This window comes from Panthera onca, chromosome A2 (assembly GCF_046562875.1).
Source record: "Panthera onca isolate mPanOnc1 chromosome A2, mPanOnc1 haplotype 2, whole genome shotgun sequence".
NCBI classification, from domain to species: domain Eukaryota; kingdom Metazoa; phylum Chordata; class Mammalia; order Carnivora; family Felidae; genus Panthera; species Panthera onca.
Genome location: NC_138340.1, coordinates 31,697,692 through 31,717,631, shown reverse-complemented (window position 1 = coordinate 31,717,631; position 19,940 = coordinate 31,697,692). Strand labels below are relative to the sequence as shown.

Below are 19,940 nucleotides of genomic sequence, written 5' to 3'. Positions count from 1 at the left end.
TCCTGCAGATCTCAGTGGGTGGAGGGAACAGGCATCTCACAGGCTTTGAGGCATTTCTTTTTTTTTCTTTTTTTTTAAAAATTTTTTTTTAACCTTTATTTATTTTTGAGACAGAGAGAGACAGAGCATGAACAGGGGAGGGGCAGAGAGAGAGGGAGATCCAGAATTGGAAGCAGGCTCCAGGCTCTGAGCGAGCCATCAGCCCAGAGCCCGACGTGGGGCTCGAACTCACGGACCGCGAGATCGTGACCTGAGCTGAAGTCGGACGTTTAACCGACTGAGCTATCCAGGCGCCCCTCTTTTTTTTTTTTTTTTTTTAATGTTTATGTATTTTGAGAGAGAGAGACAGCACGAGTGGGGGAGGGGCAGAGAGAATGAGGGAGACCGAGGATCCCAAGCAGGCTTCATGCCATCAGCACAGAGCCCAACACAGGGCTTAAGCTCACGAAACTGCGAGATCGTGACCTCAGCCGAAACCAAGAGTCGCCAAACGCTCAAACAACTGAGCCACCCAGGTGCCCCTTGGCAGGAGCATTTCTGTTGTGCTCAAGGAACAGCAGAGTTGGCCATTGTGGCATGGCAGAGGGAGCAAAGGGAGAGAGGTAGCAGATGAAGTGAGTTCATGGAGGGCCAGTGGTATAAGCCATTGGAAGGAGATGGGGAGTCATTTGAAGGATTTAAGCAAAGGAAAGACCTGATGGATTTCTATTTTATTTTTTTAATTTATTTTTAACGTTTATTTTATCTTTGAGGGAGAGAGAGCGTGAGCAGGGGAGAGCAGAGAGAAAGGGAGACACAATCTGAAGCAGGCTCCAGGCTCTGAGCTGTCAGCCCAGAGCCCGACACAGGGCTCGAACTCATGAACCGTGAGATCATGACCTGAGCTGAAGTCGGACGCTTAACTGACTGAGCTACCCAGACACCCCATGGATTTCTATTTTAAAATGAGCCCTTTAGAAAAAGGAATTTGGACCATGGGTTCATCCCAGGACCGTTTAAAGGGGGTGGTGAATGGTCATCTCCTTGGGTTTGAGGGTTCTTCAGCAACGTGCATGCAGTCCCCCTGAATGCTCCCTGGAACCTCACTGAGTTGAAGAGTCTGGGTTCGTGTGTTCTCTTCATCTCCTGTAGCGTGCTCAGGGCATGGTGGTGGAGGGTTTTAAAGAAAGAAAGGTGGACGTGCAGCCCACCTGTGTTCTCCCTGCCCCTCCTCTTGGCCATAGAGCCTTCTGGTGCTGATCATCACTTTCGGCACTGCTCTTTGGCTCTGGTGCTCTTTGAAAAGCCTCCTCTACCTCCTCAAGCTCTTAAGGAAACCTTTCAGGTGCTGAAGATACATGAGCTGGATCAGTGAAGAGAAAGCAAGATACTGCCTGAGGGGAGTGGGTGCCATTTGACTGCCCTTTTTAGAGATTTTGGAGGGGTGGTGTGAGAAGGTTCACGTGGGTGAAATATAGGAGCTCCTTACTTAATAGGGGAGCCACAGGACCAGAGACTTGGCAGTGGAGTCTTCCCCCTCGATATGGGGGTGGTCACTGGTTAAGATGTGAGATTCAGGGGCACCTGAGTGGCTGAGTCAGTTAAGAGTCCAACTTTGGCTTAGGTCGTGTGCCCATGGTTTGTGAGTTCAAGCCCTGCTTTGGGCTCTCTCTGCTGTCAGCACAGAGTCTGCTTTAGATCCTCTCTCCCCCCTTTCTCTCTGCCCATCCCCACCTCACTCTCTCTCTCTCTCAAAATAAATAAATAAAACTTAAAAAAAAAAAAATAAGATGTGCGATTCAGTGTCCTCAGATCCAGAATTTTGCTGCTCTGAGATCAGCCTGCTGGAACCAGCCCAGCTGGGCTCTTCTAAGGAGAAAGAAAGGTTGGGCATTTCATGGGCGGGTGTCAAAAGTAGTGTAAGATAGTGACAAGGGCATGGAGGCAGAAGGACAAGATTGACTCATGTTCCTGCCAGATGACCCTGACCATGTTGTTTTTCCTCCATTTGTCATCTGCAAACTGTAGATGACAAATGCCTACGTGGTGGAATTAAGGTGATGATTACGTGAGATTCCGTATTGTTAAAGCAATTAAACAAAGCCATTACACTGAGGTGTCTCTAATACCTTTGTAGCCTACCTAAGCAAACCAAAGCCTAAGCCAAAGACATTGCCTTAGTATTGAGAAGATGACCCTTAAAACCAACCAATCATCAATAGATAACTAGGCTTTCTCAAATAAATAACCACTTAAGCTACAGGCAATCAAATAATTTCCTTGCTTTGCATCCCTGTCTTCTCTGGAGAACCTCCCTCCTAGTCCCAGGTAGGCGGAGCCCTCTTAGCCACTTTAAGTTTGATTAAGGCACCCAATTTAAATCATATGTGCTCAAATACACTCTTAAAAATTTTAATGTGCTTCAATTTATCTTTTATCACTATGCTTATCCCAGGTCTATTAATGTTAGAAAAGCACGGACAGTACCTTTTGTAACAAAACGTCTTCCTTGGGTCTAGTCACTTCCACCAATGAGCTCCCAGAAACTGTTCCACGAGACCTTTACTTCATTTTCTGTGAAACGTTTCAACCTATATGATGGCCAGGGCCACAGTGTGGGAAAGGTTTAGAAGTAGCTTTTCTATTCTTTAGACATTGTGACTGGAGCTCAGCCACTCATGTGGGGCCATCCAACTAGACCCTCGGGTGTGAACCTCATGGCCATCGCCATCGTCAGCAGACAACCTCTCCCTGGACCTACCTCCTCACACTTGACTCCCGCTTCAAAGCCCCGACCTCAGCCATCACGTGTGGGTTGTCAGGGTTGTTGCCTCGTTCCTTTCCACGTAAGGGAAGGAACTTTGGAACATGAGTAAGAAGATAGGGGAAGGGGAAACAAGAAGCCCTTCCCATAGTCTGGCCTTAGAAGTGGTGCCTTGTCGGGGCGCCTGGGTGGCTCAGTCGGTTAAGCATCCAACTTCGGCTCAAGTCATGATCTCATAGTCTTTGAGTTCGAGGCCCGCGTCAGGCTCTGTGCTGATAGCTCAGAGCCTGGAGCCCGCTTCAGATTCTGTGTCTCCCTCTTTCTCTGCCCCTCCCCTGCTCATGCTCTGTCTCTCTCTGTCTCAAAAATAAATAAAAACATTAAAAAAAAATTTTTTTAAATAATAAAAAAAAAAAGTGGTGCCTTGTCAGTCAAGACTAAGGCAAAAAGAAGTTAGAGAAAACAGGCTAAAAGCCTGCCTCAAAGGCCTTTGGAGAAATAGTTAAAGGGGGGCATGCTTTTATGAACCCACCCCCTCTCCCATGTTACAGCCCCCCTCTTCAGCCCCCCACCTCCTGCCGCCTGTTCCTGCTGGTGTTAAACTCCCCTGTGCCTCCACATAGAGTTTGGAGCATCTCAAAGATAAGGACACCTTCACCACATGTCACTTGGCCTCCTGCTTGTAGACCTCCTGTGTGGTCGTTATGCTAAAAGAGTTCATCCTCCTTTCCCACCTTGTGACTCCTTATTTTCTCAGTCACTTCATCTTCGCCTTCCTTGCAGGGAAGGAGAGCAGGGAGTGGATGGGAGGGAGAGCAAAGACCGCCCTGCCACATATGTGACACACGGAGCACAGTCACCGGGTTGAAAATCAGTGCACGGTAACCCACTCTAGGTGGTGGTGGTCTCTTACCGTTGTGTGCAGCCCTGAGAGACGGGGCTGGTATTTGTACTGACGTGTCTGATTGCCTCACAGTGCGGAGGCCAGATTAACGGTGGGGACATCGCCGTGTTTGCATCGCGCGCCGGCCACGGGGTTTGCTGGCACCCGTCGTGCTTCATATGCACCGTCTGCAACGAGCTGCTGGTGGATTTGATCTACTTTTACCAGGATGGGAAGATCTACTGTGGCAGGCACCACGCCGAGTGCCTGAAGCCGCGCTGCGCAGCCTGCGATGAGGTCAGAGCACGCCGCATGGGGGCTCAAGCCCTGCCTGTCGCCCCTCAGTTGTGCCTTAGGCAACATCCCACCCCCAGCGCCCCGCCCCGCACAGAAGAAAACCCTAGACCCCTCCACCTTCTTCCATTAACCTTGCAAGAAGCAAGCCCCACCCCCATCCCTGGTTGCTAGCATGCCTGAAAGTGGCCATCCCCTGGGCATCCAGGTAGGAAAGCAGCTTCTGTAGCTGAGGGGAGTCACTGCTACTGGGTCAGTTCTGAACTGTTAAAGAAAGGCATTGTGCAGCGTTAGATTTCAGCCCGAATCCGAAGGATTAACCAGTAATGGTGTGGCCCTGAAGTTCCGATTCCTAAAGCTTCAGTGGGACAAACTGGTTTGAGAAGGGAGACATTTGGTGGCACTATTTCGCTTTCCCATGATTGAGCAGAGCTCCGATGAGGATTCAGGAGGCGGAGGCATATTTCCTGTGGAGAGCTCTGCCCCACACTCTGGGAGGTACTTGAATGTGCTACCCCAGGTCACAAAGCACCCTGGAGTACAAAGCCCGTGCCTGGTGTTTTCTCCCACCGGGAGCACATGGCAGTATGATCTGTAAGCCGCAAGAATAGGAGATGTGCTTTGGCTTCAGAAGTTTGTAGCTTCTATTGCCTATATTCCTGTAAAAAGTTTTTCTTTCTCTTTCTTTCTTTTTTTTAAGTTTGGAGGAGAAAGGAAAATGTTCTAAACCTGACCGCTTTTATGGAATAATTTGGGGAAAGTTCTGGGATGGAGGTTTCCTTCGACACAGAATGGATTTTTGGTTCTGACCTTGCAGACAGCAGTGTGGGCCTCTGTAAGCAGCCCTGCCCTTGTTCAGCCCTAGTCCACTACACGTGCCTAGGGGAGGTTCCCTTCTCCAGGAGGAAGTTGACCAGCCTTAACTAATTTGGATTCTAATGCTAATAATGGTGATGTTCTAAAGAGGCCCTCTAGAGAGGTATTTGGGAAACCCAGTTCAGTTCCACCTCTGTAATTCCAGGCCGCCGCTTTGCCTCAGTTTCTTCTCCTTCTGGAGATTTGTGCTCCTAACACTTGCGGTTATCTAACGGCCAAGGAATATGATGATTTAAGTGTTTTGCAATTTTTGTTTATTGAGATGTCATTCACACATCATAGGGTTCATTCACCCTTTATAGGTGTCCAATTTGGTGGGTTTTGGTATATTCACAGAGTTGTACACCTGTCACTGCTGCCTAATCCTAGGTCATTTTCATCACCCAAAGAGAAACTTTGTATCTATTAGCGGCCGCCCCCGCCCTTCCCCCAGCCCTGGCATCCGCTGGTCTATTCTCTGCCTCTGTGCATTTATATATTCTGGACATTCCACATAAGTGGATCTTTTGTGTCTGGCTTCTTTAGTTGAGAGCCATGTTTTCAGGGTTAATCCACGTTGTAGCATGTAATGGTGCTTTATTCCTTCCCAGGGCTGAATAATACTCAGTCATGTGTATACGTCCCATTTTGTTGAGCCCTTTGTCCATTGATGGACATTTAAGTTCTTTCCACTTTTTGACTATTATGATCAGTAGTGTATGAACATGCATATGCAGGTGTTTGTGTGCACATATCTTTTCAGTTTTCTTGAACATATACCCAGGAGCGGAATTGCTGGGTCATACCGTAATTCTGTGTTTAACTTTTTGAGGCAATCCAGACTCTCGTCCAGAGAAGCTATGCTGTTTTACATTCCCACCGTCAGTGAATGGTGTTGCACTTCCCTACATCTTCCTCAACACTTACTTTTTCATTGTTTTCATTTTAGTGTGTACGAAGTAATACCACATTGTGATTTGGATATGTATATCCCTAACGGGTGATAACGTTGAGCATCTTTTCATATGTTTATCCGTTGTTTTTGTATCTCCTTTTTTTGAAATGTCTATTCAAATCCTCTGCCTGTTTTTTAATTGGGTGGCTTTTCTTTTTATTGTAGAGCTGTTTATATATTCTGGATACTAGTTCCTTACCAGATACATGATTTGCAACTATTTTCTCCCATTCTCTGGTTATATTTTCACTTTTTTGAGGATGTCCTTTGAAGCACAGAAGTTGTTAATTCTGATGAAGTCCAATATATCTGTTTTTTTCTTTTGTTGCTTACGCTCTCAGTGTCACAGCTAAGAAACCTGGGTCCAAGGTCATGAATATTTACACTTGTGTTTTCTTTTAAGCATTTTATCGTACTTGGCTCATTAAGTCTCTGATCCCTTTTGAATTAATTTTTGTATACGGCTCAGATTCATTCTTTTGCATGTGGCTATCGAACTGGCCCAGCCACATTTGAAAAGACTGTTCTTTCCCCGTTGAATGTCCTTGGTGTCTTTGTTGATAATCACTTGGCCATAAATGTTTGGCTTTATTTCCGAACTTTTATTTCTCTTCTATTGATCTGTATGTCTATTTTTATACCAGCACCACACTGTCTTGATTACTGTGGTTTGTAGCAAGCTTTGAAATCTGTGCTTTGAAATTTCAAAAATTCCATATTGGAGGTCAAAACACAAGTGCTTCTGAGGACAAGGCAGGTGTTGTCCATGAAGGTGACACATTTTAAGACAACAGTGAGTGGTGAAAAATAGGACTGAGCTGGAGAACTCACCACTCATCTGGAAATAGCAATCCCTCTTCTTAAATGCTGTGTTTTCAACAGAGAACCCAGGATTTCAGGCATTAATGTGACATTTCCTGTTTTTGAAAAAGATTGTGTATCCGCCAAATAAAACATCTATGTGTTATCTGGAGTGCCCATGAGCTATCAGTTTCTGGTCTTGCTTCATATTCTTCAGGGTAGAACATGATTTCTCGTATTAAATGTGGTTAAGTTCATACCTGGCCAGACCAGAAACTGTGTTTCATGGTGCTGTAGGCTCATCCCAACTGATAAAGATCTAGAATATGCATATACGTCCAGGTTTTTTATTGAGCGATTTGTGGGAAGGACCTGCTTTCCCATGCTTCTCTTTTGGGGCCCCCACAGCTGTTGTCCTTTAAAGTGCCTTCTCTTAGCTGGGTCTTAACCACTGATCATTTGGCTTCCCCATCTCTAGATCATCTTTGCAGACGAATGCACAGAAGCCGAGGGGCGGCACTGGCACATGAAACACTTTTGCTGCTTCGAATGCGAGACAGTGCTCGGCGGCCAGCGCTACATCATGAAGGAGGGAAGGCCCTACTGTTGCCACTGCTTCGAGTCCCTGTACGCGGAATATTGCGACACCTGTGCTCAACACATAGGTGAGGCGGCCCCGGGTGCTCAGCTTGGTCCTCCTGCCCCTGGATCTCCTCGGTGTCTGGTGTAGTTACAGTCCCTGTGGCCAACCCACCCTGGCTTCACTGAAAAGGGGAATCTCTTGGCTCCGTTACTAGAGAGGCCAAAGAGCGCGCTCGCTTCAGATAGGGGTGGCTCAGGGTTCAAACAAAGTCTGGGGTTTTGGGTCCTTTGTGTCTCAGCTCAGCTCGCCTTCTCTTGGCGGCGGTGAAAAAGCAAGCTGTCTTCGCATGCTGGCCAAGAGGACTCCCCACTTCTACATGGTCTCGGCACTTGCATTCTCGAAAGGAGTGGGGCCATGTATGTTTTCGCATCCGAATCAGCTCCTCCAGATAGGAACCTTATCATCCCCGGTTGGGTCATGTGTTCCACCCTGGAAACAAGAGCATAGGTGTTTCAGTTGGTCTGCCTGAGTCATAGGCCCAGCCCCGAGATGGGGTTATGTGAGGTACAGCCCCACTACCAAGGGGAGGGGGAGTGGTCCCAGAAGGAAAACAAGAGGGAAAAGATAAAACAGATGTCTTCTACAGCCTCCTTGGAAAAACTTGAGGATCCATGGAGGGAGGACCCAAAATAGTCCTCTTGTAGAAAGGGACAGTCAAGAAAACCAAATGGTTTCTGGCAAGCACGTCTTAAAAAAAAAAAAAAAATCAGCAAGAATTGACCCAGCCAAATACAAAGAAAGCAAGAGAACCTGAAAGAGCTGATAAGCTCTAAACTCTCCGAACTAAGTGGCAGATCTGAGATGGTGGAAATCATTTTCTCTTCGCAAATAACCAGTTTGTTCAACTCTTGAGCACTCTTCCAGATCACGCTGCATCTGTGGCTTGTTCGTTCAACTTGCCTGTTCTGGCACCTTGAGAATGAGCCACCCTTTAAAAAGAAAAATGAAAGAGTTGGCAGTGGGTGAATGTCTGTAAGACTTAGCAGCCTGCTCTTCCTGTGGCTTGTGCAGTTCCCAGAAATCTGCTCAGAACCTGCCAGCTCCTTACCTATAGTGAGCAGACGTGGAGATAATCGGTCTGGGCGCCCCTCTTGCCCCACTTAGAAGATTATATCAGAAACGGAAAGAGTTTGATTTTGTCTCCGTGCTTCATCTCAAGTGGCATTTTTAAATGAAAAATTAGCTACTAGTTGGGAGAGCTCTGTGAGCTGATAAAAATCACAGCTTTGTGGACAAGGCACCTACTGTGTGCTCAGCGGTCCTTTGTTGTTGGGCAATCCATCCCACGGACTCAGGCCTGCTTCCATGAGGCCTTTCTGAGCTGGAGTCCCCAACAGGCTCAGGGTTCAACCTTGCTATGCAGCCATATCATCCGGCACTCTTCCCTTCCCGGGGCCTGGCGACATGCAAACCCACCTTCCCCCAACCCCTCAAGGCCTCACCGCCTCAAAGCCTGGTGCTTCAACCAAGAACCCAGTAACCGTCACTTCTCGCGAGATCAAAACAGGGAAACGGACTTGCCTTTATGCTGAGAGTTAGGAAATGGGGAGTTTGATTTGGACAGGTGGCTGGCCATGTGAGGACGGACAGGGTGGGGTGCGTCAGAGGAAAATGGTGCAGCTTTTGAACCCAGCATTTGTCACTGTGGATTCTGGGTCTGCCAGTCGGCACTTGCTCAGAGGAGAGGTGCTGAGTGTACAGATAAACAGCTTACCTGCAGCCATGATACCCCCCCACCTCACTAGTGTTGCTGTGTCTTCTGTCCCTTTCCTTTGAAGTTCAAAAGCTTCTCCAGAAACTGCCCCTTAGGATTTTTGCTCAGCAACTTGGAAGAGAGAAAATCTGTATGTACCCCCCGCAGAAGGGCCCTCTGTCCTCTTCTTTTTCTCTCTCCTAGCTATCTGAGACGTTGATTGGCATTCCCTTCTCCTTCCCTCTTAAATCCATAAAAAGGCATCAGTGTTTTACCAGAAAAGGAGACCTCTGAGGCCCATGGTATTCTCACTGCTGCCGTTAAAATGCTGTCCCTGATTTTTTTTTTTTTTTCGAAATCTACTTTTCTGTGAAACCTAATTTTCCTGCAACAGCAGAAGGGTGTGCTCTGTATATCATGCATACCACTGTCTCCTGGTGCTTTGCTCTAACCATATTACACAAATATTCCATATTTATACAGCCGCTCCGAGTGGACCCTGCATCAGGCAGCCGTTGCTAGGGCAACAGTACTTTTGCCTGCGCACAGCAGAGTAAACAGTCCTACAAACAGACAGAGCCTGTAGCAGGCAGTAGACACACACGCCCTCCGAGAAGGGCTTATGGGGGCTTAGAGGGGGGAATTAAAGAGGAGCGCTTAGATGTGGAAGAGCAGAGCCCTCTTCCAGATGTTTAGAGTTCAGGACCAGTTCAGAGGACCCTCTGACATCAGGGATGTTTATCAGGGACCACGTTGTGCTGCCTGCTGGGCCGCTTTGTAACCCGCCTCCCCTCTGCTCCCCCCACCCCAGCCCAGCCTTTCTGCAAGTCCCCGTCCCCAGAAGGGGCCCCTGCTGCCCACATCTGAGCACGCTTGCTTGCAGAAGCACGCAGAGGCAGCTGGTGGAGGACAGATCCGGGAACTGGGCTTCCTGTGTGCCCGCGACAGGGAGTGGGCAAGGCTGCGGCCGCTTGGGATGCAGGGCAGCCGGGATCCCAGCACAGCCTCCGGAGGGGAGGGCAAGGCAGACTGAGCCAGCCGTGGCGTTCTTTCGTGGACTGCGTCCGGGCAGCGGCCCCCAGAGCGGGGAGGGCGAAGGGCAGTAAGACCACATAAAAAAAGGAGAAGAGCGAGAGGAGCTAGCAGACGCGGGTGTGAGCGCTCTCTGCATATTAACTCATAGCAGCCGGGTGAAGTCAGAGGTTTTAACTGCAGCGGGGACTGAGGCCACTCGCTCAGGGTCACACAGCTCAGAGCCAGCCGGGAACTCAGCAGATGGGCTTCGGCATCTTTCCAGCCAGCTGGAATGGGATGCGAACCTTCCTTCCTCTGACTCCCTGAAGCCTCCCTCTGAACTGCTCCAGAGTTCTGCCTCCCTGTACTGCCCGCCCTGCTTCCTCCCAGGAGCCTGGGGAGAAAATGTGGCTGAGCCCAGCAGCTCTGGGTCCTGTCTCTAGCCCCGCCCACCACTTCTCCTGCCTGGGAAGGCCAGGTTGATTCCCACAGTGGCCCTTTGGCCTTAGAGCCGACTTTGTGGCTGCTCCTGTCCCTCTAAAACTCCCTTCTTAGTCTCTAGGACCAGACTCCCAAATAAACAGAGACCCCTTAGTTTGGGGCAGAGCTCATAGGAGAGGAATTGCCTTGTGCCTCTCTCTCTCTCCCTAGACTCCAGGGATATAAAGGTAGGTGGGAGAGAGCATGGGAGGCTGGGACAGCTGCTTTGCCTTTTGCCCTTTGTTCTTGCCTTTCTCTTCTTCTGGGTAGAGTTTGTTCTCTGGTTTCTTGTTTACCACCTCTCTAGACAAGTCTCCCAAAGTTATTCTTGGGAAGTCTAGGTTCAGGACTATCAGCCAAATTAGTACTACTATGTTTCTGGGAAGATTTTTATAATCAGAAAGCAGGAGGCTTACAAAGGCCCCCTTCCATCCCATGGTAACTGCATGCGACTGCATACTCCACAGGCTCACCCCACAGGAGGGGGGACCCCAACGTGTCCAGACTTCCATTCTGCCAGCTTAGCAGCTGCTGTCAAAAGAGAGCCTCCATACATCACTGTCTTAGCAACAGTCCCAGGTGACTCTTGCATTGCACTAGTGCAAGTCATGTGCCCACCTCTGCCGCAGTCTCTGGGGTAGGAGATACAGTTCTTTACTGGCCATTGCTAGGTCCAGGAGTGGCTTTAGCCCTGCCCAAAGCTCATGGCCCAAGGGTGGTGAGAAGATGGTGTCCCACAGGGGGATGAAGCCCTAGAACCAGCAAGGGGCAGAAGAGATGCTGAGAAGGAAGAACTCTTGGGGCTCTGGGAGGTTCCTGTAGGGCAGGTGTAACAGGATTATGCAAACCAGGGACGGCCCTGGCATGGGGAGGAAATGTGTTTCTTCCTTCCCTGATGATATTAAGGAAAGGGTGTGCATGCTTATGGAGGATATCTTTGACGAACCACACCCAAGCGTTTCCTTGCCGAGTGTTGAAATCTACTTTTTTCTTTTCCACTGAACTGTTACAGCGATCTCTTCATGTGAATGGCCTATGCTGGTATGGGATTCAGTTCATCCATTCAGTGTATAAAGAGCCCTTCTGGTACATCAGGCTGTGTTCCTGGACATGCCACAGAAAATTAATGAACCTCTTCTCCTAGAACTTCGTTTGGGAGGGGTGGGGAGAGAATTAACAAACAGATGTACATGTGGAGTGCTTCAATGTCTAGCACAGTTCATGCTGTGAAGAAAAATCCAGCAGGTCCGGGTAAAGAACGGTGGAGAGGATGCTCTCAGGTGTACAGGAGGACGTCTCCAAGGAGTTGGCGTTTGAGCAGACCCCCAAGTAGAGTGAAAGAGAAAGTATCAATGTCATGGTTAGGAGCAAGGCTTGTGGATACAGATCTCACCTGTGATTCCTAGTTGTATTCAATTAGGCAAGTTATTTACCCTTCCGGTATCTCTGCGTCCTCGTCTGAAAAATGGAAATAATACTAGAAACCTACCTCATTACAGTGGAGGGGTCAAATACACACACGCAAAGCATTGAAAGCGTGTGTTAGTGTCATTAGTGCTATTTTGTCTGGGAGAATGTATCCCAGGCGGAAGGATTCATGCGCACGTCCCTTGGATCTAGTTTTTCTCTGCTCGGGGCGGATGAGTTCAGAGGCAGCTGATTGGTGGAACCAGGGGGTTCTCCTAATAGGACATGAGTACCGTTCGTGTGAGGTCCTGATTATGGATCTGCTGATAGTTTATTCTGTTGTGTTTGGAACCCTGAGCCAAACCAGGATGCTGTGTGTTTCACACGGTGATACAGGGCTCTGAGCAGCTTGTCAGCCTCTCTCCCATGTCTCCTCTATCCCCAGGGATCGACCAAGGTCAGATGACTTACGATGGCCAACACTGGCATGCCACCGAGACCTGTTTCTGCTGTGCTCACTGCAAGAAATCCCTCCTGGGGCGGCCGTTCCTTCCAAAGCAGGGCCAGATATTCTGCTCACGGGCCTGCAGCGCCGGGGAGGACCCCAATGGCTCTGACTCATCCGATTCGGCCTTCCAGAACGCCAGGGCCAAGGAGTCCCGGCGCAGTGCCAAAATCGGCAAGAACAAGGGCAAGACGGAGGAGCCCATGCTGAACCAGCACAGCCAGCTGCAGGTGGGCTCCAACCGGCTGTCGGCCGACGTGGACCCCCTGTCGCTGCAGATGGAACTGCTCAGCCTGTCCAGCCAGACGCCCAGCCTCAGCCGGGACCCCATTTGGAGGAGCCGGGACGAGCCCTACCATTACGGGAACAAGATGGAGCAGAACCAGTCCCAGAGTCCTCTGCAGCTTCTCAGCCAGTGCAACCTCAGAACTTCCTACAGTCCGGGAGGGCAGGGGGCTGGGGCCCAGCCCGACATGTGGGGCAAGCACTTCAGCAACCCCAAGAGGAGCTCATCACTGGCCATGAAGGGGCACGGCGGCAGCTTCATGAAGGAATGCCGTGAGGACTATTACCCGGGAAGGCTGAGATCCCAGGAGAGCTACAGCGATATGTCCAGTCAGAGCTTTAGTGAAACCCGAGGCAGCATCCCAGTCCCCAAATACGAAGAGGAGGAGGAGGAAGAGGAAGGGGGCATATCTACTCAGCAGTGTCGGACCCGCCATCCAATCAGTTCCCTGAAATATACCGAGGACATGACGCCCACAGAGCAGACCCCTCCTGGCTCCATGGAATCACTGGCCCTGTCCAATGCAACAGGTAGGTCCTCTTCACCTGGCAAACAGAGCAGAGGTAGTCTCTGGGTGACCTGATGCTGGTCTTCAGGACTTTCATGTTGTTCCTGCCACGTGCCCTCCTCCAACAGGTTGTCGAGGAAGGGGGACCCCAGTTTCAGATGGCTTCTGTCTTTGAACGCATTCCCTATAAGCAGAGCCTGAGACAGGGGTGAAGATGCCTGTGGCATGTTCAGGGCGTGCTCCCAGGGAAGGGGAGGCACAGTGAGGGCCCAGGGCGGGAGGAGGGGCCAGGCGAAGACTCCAGCTCTGGGCTGGAATCTGACTTCAGCCTGATCCCACGGGGGCTCTGGAGGCTGAGTTGCATCATACGTTTGCTTCCCTCTTGCGACAAAGTGGCTGTCATCCCACGCCACCATGTCCTTCGGTCACTGGCTTTGGGCTGCTGGAGGACAGCCTGGGGATGAGGTTGTGGAGGATGTGGGCATGGGACACGGCAGGTGCTATTGGCCAAAGACAACATTCGGAAGCAGAGGCAGCTGTGAGCTGGGGGTGGTACTCACAAAGCTGGGTAATGCTTGAGACACCAGAGCATCCACAACAGCTTCCAAGGCTTTTCTGAACCCCAGTATCTCATTAGGGATCTCATTTTAATGTGTGGATAGAGGCAAAAGAAATATGGATAGACAGTAGAGGGCAGGCAGGCTGAAAAGGACAGAAGAGGGGGAGAGCGTGAGAGAGATTAAATTCGAGGCCTGCTTTCTCTAGCCAAATTGTCCAGCTGGTTTGCGTGCATGTGAAGACTGATGGAGATGTTCTGTAAGATGGCACTACTCAAAGCGTAGTCTGAGGAAGGAAGCTGGCCACAGTCTGCCGTGAGATACGTACTGAAAATGACAACGTTTAGAAACTCTTAGAACAATTGGGCATTGCCACAACATCCACATGCATGCTCAGTGGGCTTGTCTTATCGGTGCAGGTACAGACCAGTCGGTGTTGTGGAAGCCATGAGTGAGTTGTATGTCGCATGTGCTGTGTGTTAGTCTTGCTCAGAAGGACCACATGTCTGTCTGCAATGGACTGAAAATAAAAAACGGGTCCTTCACCATGGATAACTGAGAAGTCCTTTTCTGAGACGCACTGAGTGTGTCTGCCCCTCATGGGCAGAACACCCAAGGAGGGAGACACATGTCTGCCCCTTCCATCAGGGACCCCATCGTCAAATGGTTCTTGGTGGAGCTTGTGATAAACATGTGCACGTCAACCCTATCTGGCGATGACAGCCAGCGCTCAGCTTCAGCTGTGGTGGCCATGAGCAAAGATATTTATTTCTTCAACTAGCGGTTCTATAGCTCTTACCATGTGCCAGACTTTGTTCTGAGCACTTTATATTAGCTTACTTAATTCAACCCTCACAGCCTTCTGAGGTGGATATACTATTAAGATTATCATTTCAGGGGTGCCTGGGTGGCTCAGTCGGTTGGGCCACCGACTTCGGCTCAGGTCATGATCTCACCGTTCGTGAGTTCGAGCCCCGTGTCAGGCTCTGTGCTGACAGCTCAGAGCCTGGAGCCTGCTTCAGATTCTGTGTTTCCCCCTCTCTCTACCCCTCCCCTGCTCATGCTCTGTGTCTCTCTGTCTCTCAATGATAAATAAATGTTTAAAAAAACATTTTTTTAAACAAAAAGATTATCATTTCAGAGTTGAAACTGAAGCACAGAGAAGTTGAACCGTTTGCCCAAAGTCACCCAGCTTTTAAAAAGTCAAGTGGGGGCTTGAACCTGTGCCTATGACCCTAGAGCAATGTTCCTAATCGTACCAAATTGCCAACCATTCCACTTTCTCCAGACAAGTTAAAAATGTGGATTTTTTTAAATGTAGAACCTATTTAAACTCTGCGAGACAAGCAAAACATCTCTCTAACTGATAGGATGTCTATGCAGTGTGTTTTTAAGCCCTTATCCCTCTCAAATGCTCTCACATTTGTGCTCTCATTTGTCCTAGAGGACAAATAGCAGCTATTTTGTTTCAGATGAAACAAAAATGAGGCCTTAGTGACTAAGCACCTTGCCCGATGTCATAGAAGTGAGCAGTTAGTGCAGAGAGATGACTGTCTGGCTTCCAGCCCAGTTTGTTCTATTCTCGAAAACTTCATATGCTATAATTATTTAAGAGGCCAGGAGATAAATATGCAATTCAGCCTCTGAAGCTAGACCACTTGCATTGAAATCTACATTGGCTGCTTGTTTCAGACATGGAACCCAAGGCCTCCCCCCAGGCCCACTGGAGGCGGGACCCAGGAACCTGCTTTTCAACCAGCCGCCCCTCCCCCCACCCCACCCCCGCTGAAGCTGAAGCTGAAGCTGATGCAACCAGTGTCTGAGAACAGTTGTTCTTGGGTTTGTCTCTTGTGACTTTATTGTCCTCATGCTGTGACTTAGGAGAAAGTCAGGAGATCTGGGTGTTGGGGATATTGGAAAGGCCACGTGATTGTGTTTGAAGAACATACTGTATCTGATCCTAGAGAAGAGACACGGAATTTATCCCCATGATTTTCTCTGGGCCCTTGGGCAGAGCCCCTCATGCCCCACCGTTTGTGAGATTTTGGTGAAGCATCCCTGAACCGTGTCTGATACAGCAAAAACAATTCCACCGATCAGCACTGTCCAATGGAGGCCATAGCCACATGAGACTGTTGAAATTTCAAGTAATGAAAATTAAATGAAACTGAAATTTCAGGCCATCGGCTGCACTAGCCACATGTTAAGTGTTCAACGACAGTTTAAGCAGCAGAATTTGAAATTGCATTTGATTTTGGTAGCCACACGGAGCTCACAGCCACTCTGTTGGACAGGACAGATGGCAGACGTGAGCTTGTAGGATGGGCACACTTTTAAGCCCATCGTTTGTCTCTTTGGAAATTCTCACATGAGCCCCCGTGTTCAGACTGACAGCTGACGTTTTGGGGTTACAAGTTCACATCCAGCATTCATCACGCGGGAGCTGTGTGAACAAATTGCTTACATTGTCTAAGGCTCCTTACCTCATCCAGGGAATTTGGTAAATAACAGTACTTCCTTCATTGTGTTTTTGGGTGAATTACGTGATCGTACGTTTAAACTTGTTAATGTCGTCTGTGACATGTAAGACCTTCTGTAATGGCTACCAGATACTTTTTGTTACTATTTCATTCTTCTCCCAAACATACTGGTGCACACTTTTGGCCTCTAAGAGTGTTTTGGTTACTGACATCTCCCAGCTCCCACCAGCTGTGCCGGTTTGCATTTTCAGCTTTGAGAAAGTTCCTGTGGGATCCTCTTTTTTTAAACCAGCATGTGGAGAGCCTGAGAAGTAGGGAAGTGAAGAAATGCATTTTGTGCCCCTGTGTTTCCATAGATCTGTCAGACACAGCAGCGTGGAAGAAAGATTGCAGCTAATATTCGAAACACTGCTTCCTCCTTGGTCACTAGGGCAAAGCTTAAATAGCCTTCCAGGTCCAGTGTTGCACACACGTTCACACGCATTCACACACACACACCCCAAAGCCATGATATTTACTAGACTTGGAAAAGTCGGTCATTTTGTTGCCAACGCCCACCGTTGCGTTTAAATTTTTCTAGAAGATTCTCAAAAGAAGGCAGTGCTCAGAACCGTGTGTCTTTAAATCCTGGAACCCCAGTCTGTGAGTAACAGATATGTGTCATAGAAGGCTTTGTCAAAAAGCCTTGATCCTTAGGTGAAAGCTAGCTTTCAGGATGATGGATTTTTTTTTTCCTCCATGGTCAATAAATCATGTTATTGAAAAAGTCTGTAGTGTTTAATCTGGCACGAAGCATGATCTTTTCGTAGACAGCATTTTTCCTTTGAACCGATCTGGAAAAACAGCCGCAGTGGCTTGCCAGCCTTAAATCTGGCTTTGACACCTACTGATTTGTTTACAACCAGGAGCATACTGTCCCTTCTCCTTGGAAAACGCAGTCCATCCCTTACGCTCACACGGAGTGAGTCAGGCGAGCACGGTCGCCATTTATAATAGCGTTGTGTGGAACTGGAAGTAGGTTGTAGGTTGCAGAAACTCTCCAACTCTGCCGTTGCCTAAACGTCCCTCCCAAGCAGCTTACAGCCTTGGGTGATCACGGTTTCGCAGATAGCAGTACCAGCGTCACTGGCAACTGCCATTATTGGGTGTTGGTCCTGTACTAGGTACAGTTCTAAGGGCTTGTGTGAACTTCTAGTATCCCACTGTTGATATGCCCATTTCATAGATGACCTAAGTGAGACACGGAGAGGCTATGTATAGCTCAGGACCACAGAGCTGGGAAGCGAAGGAGCACAATTCAAACTTGGGCATTGTAGCTGCAGGCCTGGGTCCTTAATCAGCATACCATGGCACATGTGGATGGTGGTGATAAGAGTGGCCGAGGACAACCATGAGACCACAGAGTGTGGTCTGACATGATGATGATCTCACATATAGCATCTCTTTAAATCCTCATAATAGCCCTATAAGTCTGACGATTTACCCCATTTTACAGTTAAGTACTCTCAAGTGCACAGAAGTCGTGACCTCCCCATGGTCACCACTGACAGCGGAACCCGAACTTGGGTGTGATGGTCTGCAAAGCCCTTCCTCTTAACCTCTCTGTTACAGTCCTCACAGGTAGGGTCATGGTCACGGTCAGGATTTGCGCAGTGACCATATCTGGAAAGATCAGGATTTCTCTTCCTGCCATAGCCAGGTTGTGGATGTCTGTCTGGCCCTGGCAGGGCAGGAGCCAAGCTGGCAATCCAAGGCGACCTGCTTGGGTCAGAGGCACTTAAAGACCACGGAGACAAGTGCAGATTGTCCAGGGGTTGGCCCCTGGCAGGAGGCACCCACAGAATGGAGAGAGAGGCTGGAGTGCAAGTCAGGGCCACGGTTCAGGTCACGCCGGGGCCAGGTGCAGAGCAGAGTTCCCATGGGGACTGGTTGCCTCAGGCAGAGGCCCCACCCAAGGACAACTGGAGACGGTCAGCTGGTCCCCCACCAAGGGCCCTGGTGTGTAGCAACCAACGTGGCTGGGAACGCGGCTCTGCCTTGAGGACCAGCCACATGCCACAGGAGTGGCTGGGTCAGGCAGAGCTGGGGCCTAAAGGAAGCAAATGCAGATGTGGATGGAGGAAAGAAAGGAAGGTCTGTGTGCATTCGTTCGTTCATTCATTCTGCCTGCCAGTGAGGTATGAGCGCCTACCCTGTGAGGTACAGCAGCGTGAATGAGGGCACAGACTGTAGACCAGTCTGCCAGAGGTGGATATTGGACTTCGTGGTTTGATACCTATGTGACCTTGGGCAGCTGGCGTATCTTTTCTGTGACTCAGTGTCCCCATCTTTGAAATGAAATGACAGCAGCGCCTTAGAGGGTTGTTGTGGGAATTCTTGAGTTAATTCCTGTAAAGAACTCAGGACGGTACCTGATATCCCCTAAGTGCTCAATGCCTTTAGCTGATAACATGATTAAGTCGGTGCCATGGCCTGTGCAAGGTGCTAGGGATGCACTGCTGAGGTAAAGTAGACAAGGGGCTTACCTTCCTGCCCCTCTCAGTCCCGTGGCGTTTAATAGATAGTAAACATCTTAATTATACAATAGGAAATTGTGGCAAATGTGCGCTGAGAGGGGTATAGGCGAATCAGGGAGGTCAGACAGGGTATCCTGAAAAAGTGATGCTTGAGGGATAAGGGAAGGATTCCAGGCACCAAGAGCAGCATGTGCAAAGGCCCTGTGGTAGGAATGTGTGGCAAGAATAAAGGCCTGCAAGAAGGTCCACAGTGTAAACAACAGTGGAGACTGAATGAAAGAAGAGGATGGATGTGATGATGACCTAGGAGAGGAAATTGGCATTTTACAGTGCCCCTGGGGGAAGGGGTCCTGAGGGACAGAAGAAGATCGAATCGAAAACCTAGAAATGTATATAAGTTTGCCTACTCTGTGATTTTTGACCCAAAAATCACAGCATCAGCCGAAAGCACATGCGTCGTTGGCCTGGGTAAATAGAGACACAGCAGAAATAGTCCAAAAGGGCTTCCTGCTGTCCTTGATCGGTGTTGCACTGTTGTGGCACCTCCACACATCTGTTACCGACACAGCTTGACAAGGGACACTTCGTTGTGCAACACCGAGACCTATTGATCGCTAGGGGTCCTGGGGTGACTTTTCAGCATTGCAGGCAAACTGGAAGAGAATGAGACACGACAGTGTGGGGCTCTAAAGCAACAACTGGAACAGCTCCCTTTACCAAGAATGTCTGAAATGTTTTTTAATCCTTGTAATGCAAAACATTTCTATATTTAATTCTGGGCAGGAACATTTCTCCTTTTCTTCTGCATAGCTTGGATACGCATCCTCTACCCCAATTTCTTTATTTAAATTGTTGGGTAAAACCTCCCAACCAGCTGGCGCCCGAACTCGAGTGGCCACACCTCAGTCGTGCTCATAAGTTGCACGGCCCAGATCCTTTGTTCGTTCCCTCCATTGAGAAGGATGGGTGGCTCAGCCTGGAATTACAGATTAGCAAACCGAGAGTCCTGCCCGTTGGCCTCAGGGCCAGCCTGGCAGCTCCTTGGGAAATGCATTGGAATTGTCTTTCTTCTCGGGAATTACAGAACTCTTGTTTCCAAGTGTCAGAATCCCACCTTGACTGGTGTAAACAAATAAGTTTCTTGTTGTTTTGTTTTTTTTTTTTAAATCAAGTGACTACAAATGTCGCAGAATTTTGGTTCTTGGAACAGCTGGATCCAGGTGCCTAAATGATGTCCTTCTCTTCCTCTCTTGGTTCTTGTTTTCTCCCCACCGTCTGGCTTCATTCTCAGGCGGGCTCTTCCCAGGGTGGTAGAGGGTC

The 19,940-nt window shown here is 49.1% G+C and overlaps 1 protein-coding gene across 4 annotated transcripts in view; it reads left to right on the top strand.

Moving 5' to 3' along the window:
- The window catches only part of PRICKLE2 (prickle planar cell polarity protein 2), a 322,190-nt gene that overhangs the window by 266,266 nt on the left and 35,984 nt on the right, over positions 1–19,940 (top strand). For all 4 annotated transcript variants that reach the window (XM_060631513.3, XM_060631512.3, XM_060631516.3 and 1 more), the window contains 3 exons: positions 3,720–3,923; positions 7,010–7,196; positions 12,214–13,089. In XM_060631513.3, the coding sequence (XP_060487496.3) occupies positions 3,720–3,923; positions 7,010–7,196; positions 12,214–13,089 (1,267 nt within the window). The remainder of the gene's footprint in view (positions 1–3,719; positions 3,924–7,009; positions 7,197–12,213; positions 13,090–19,940) is intronic.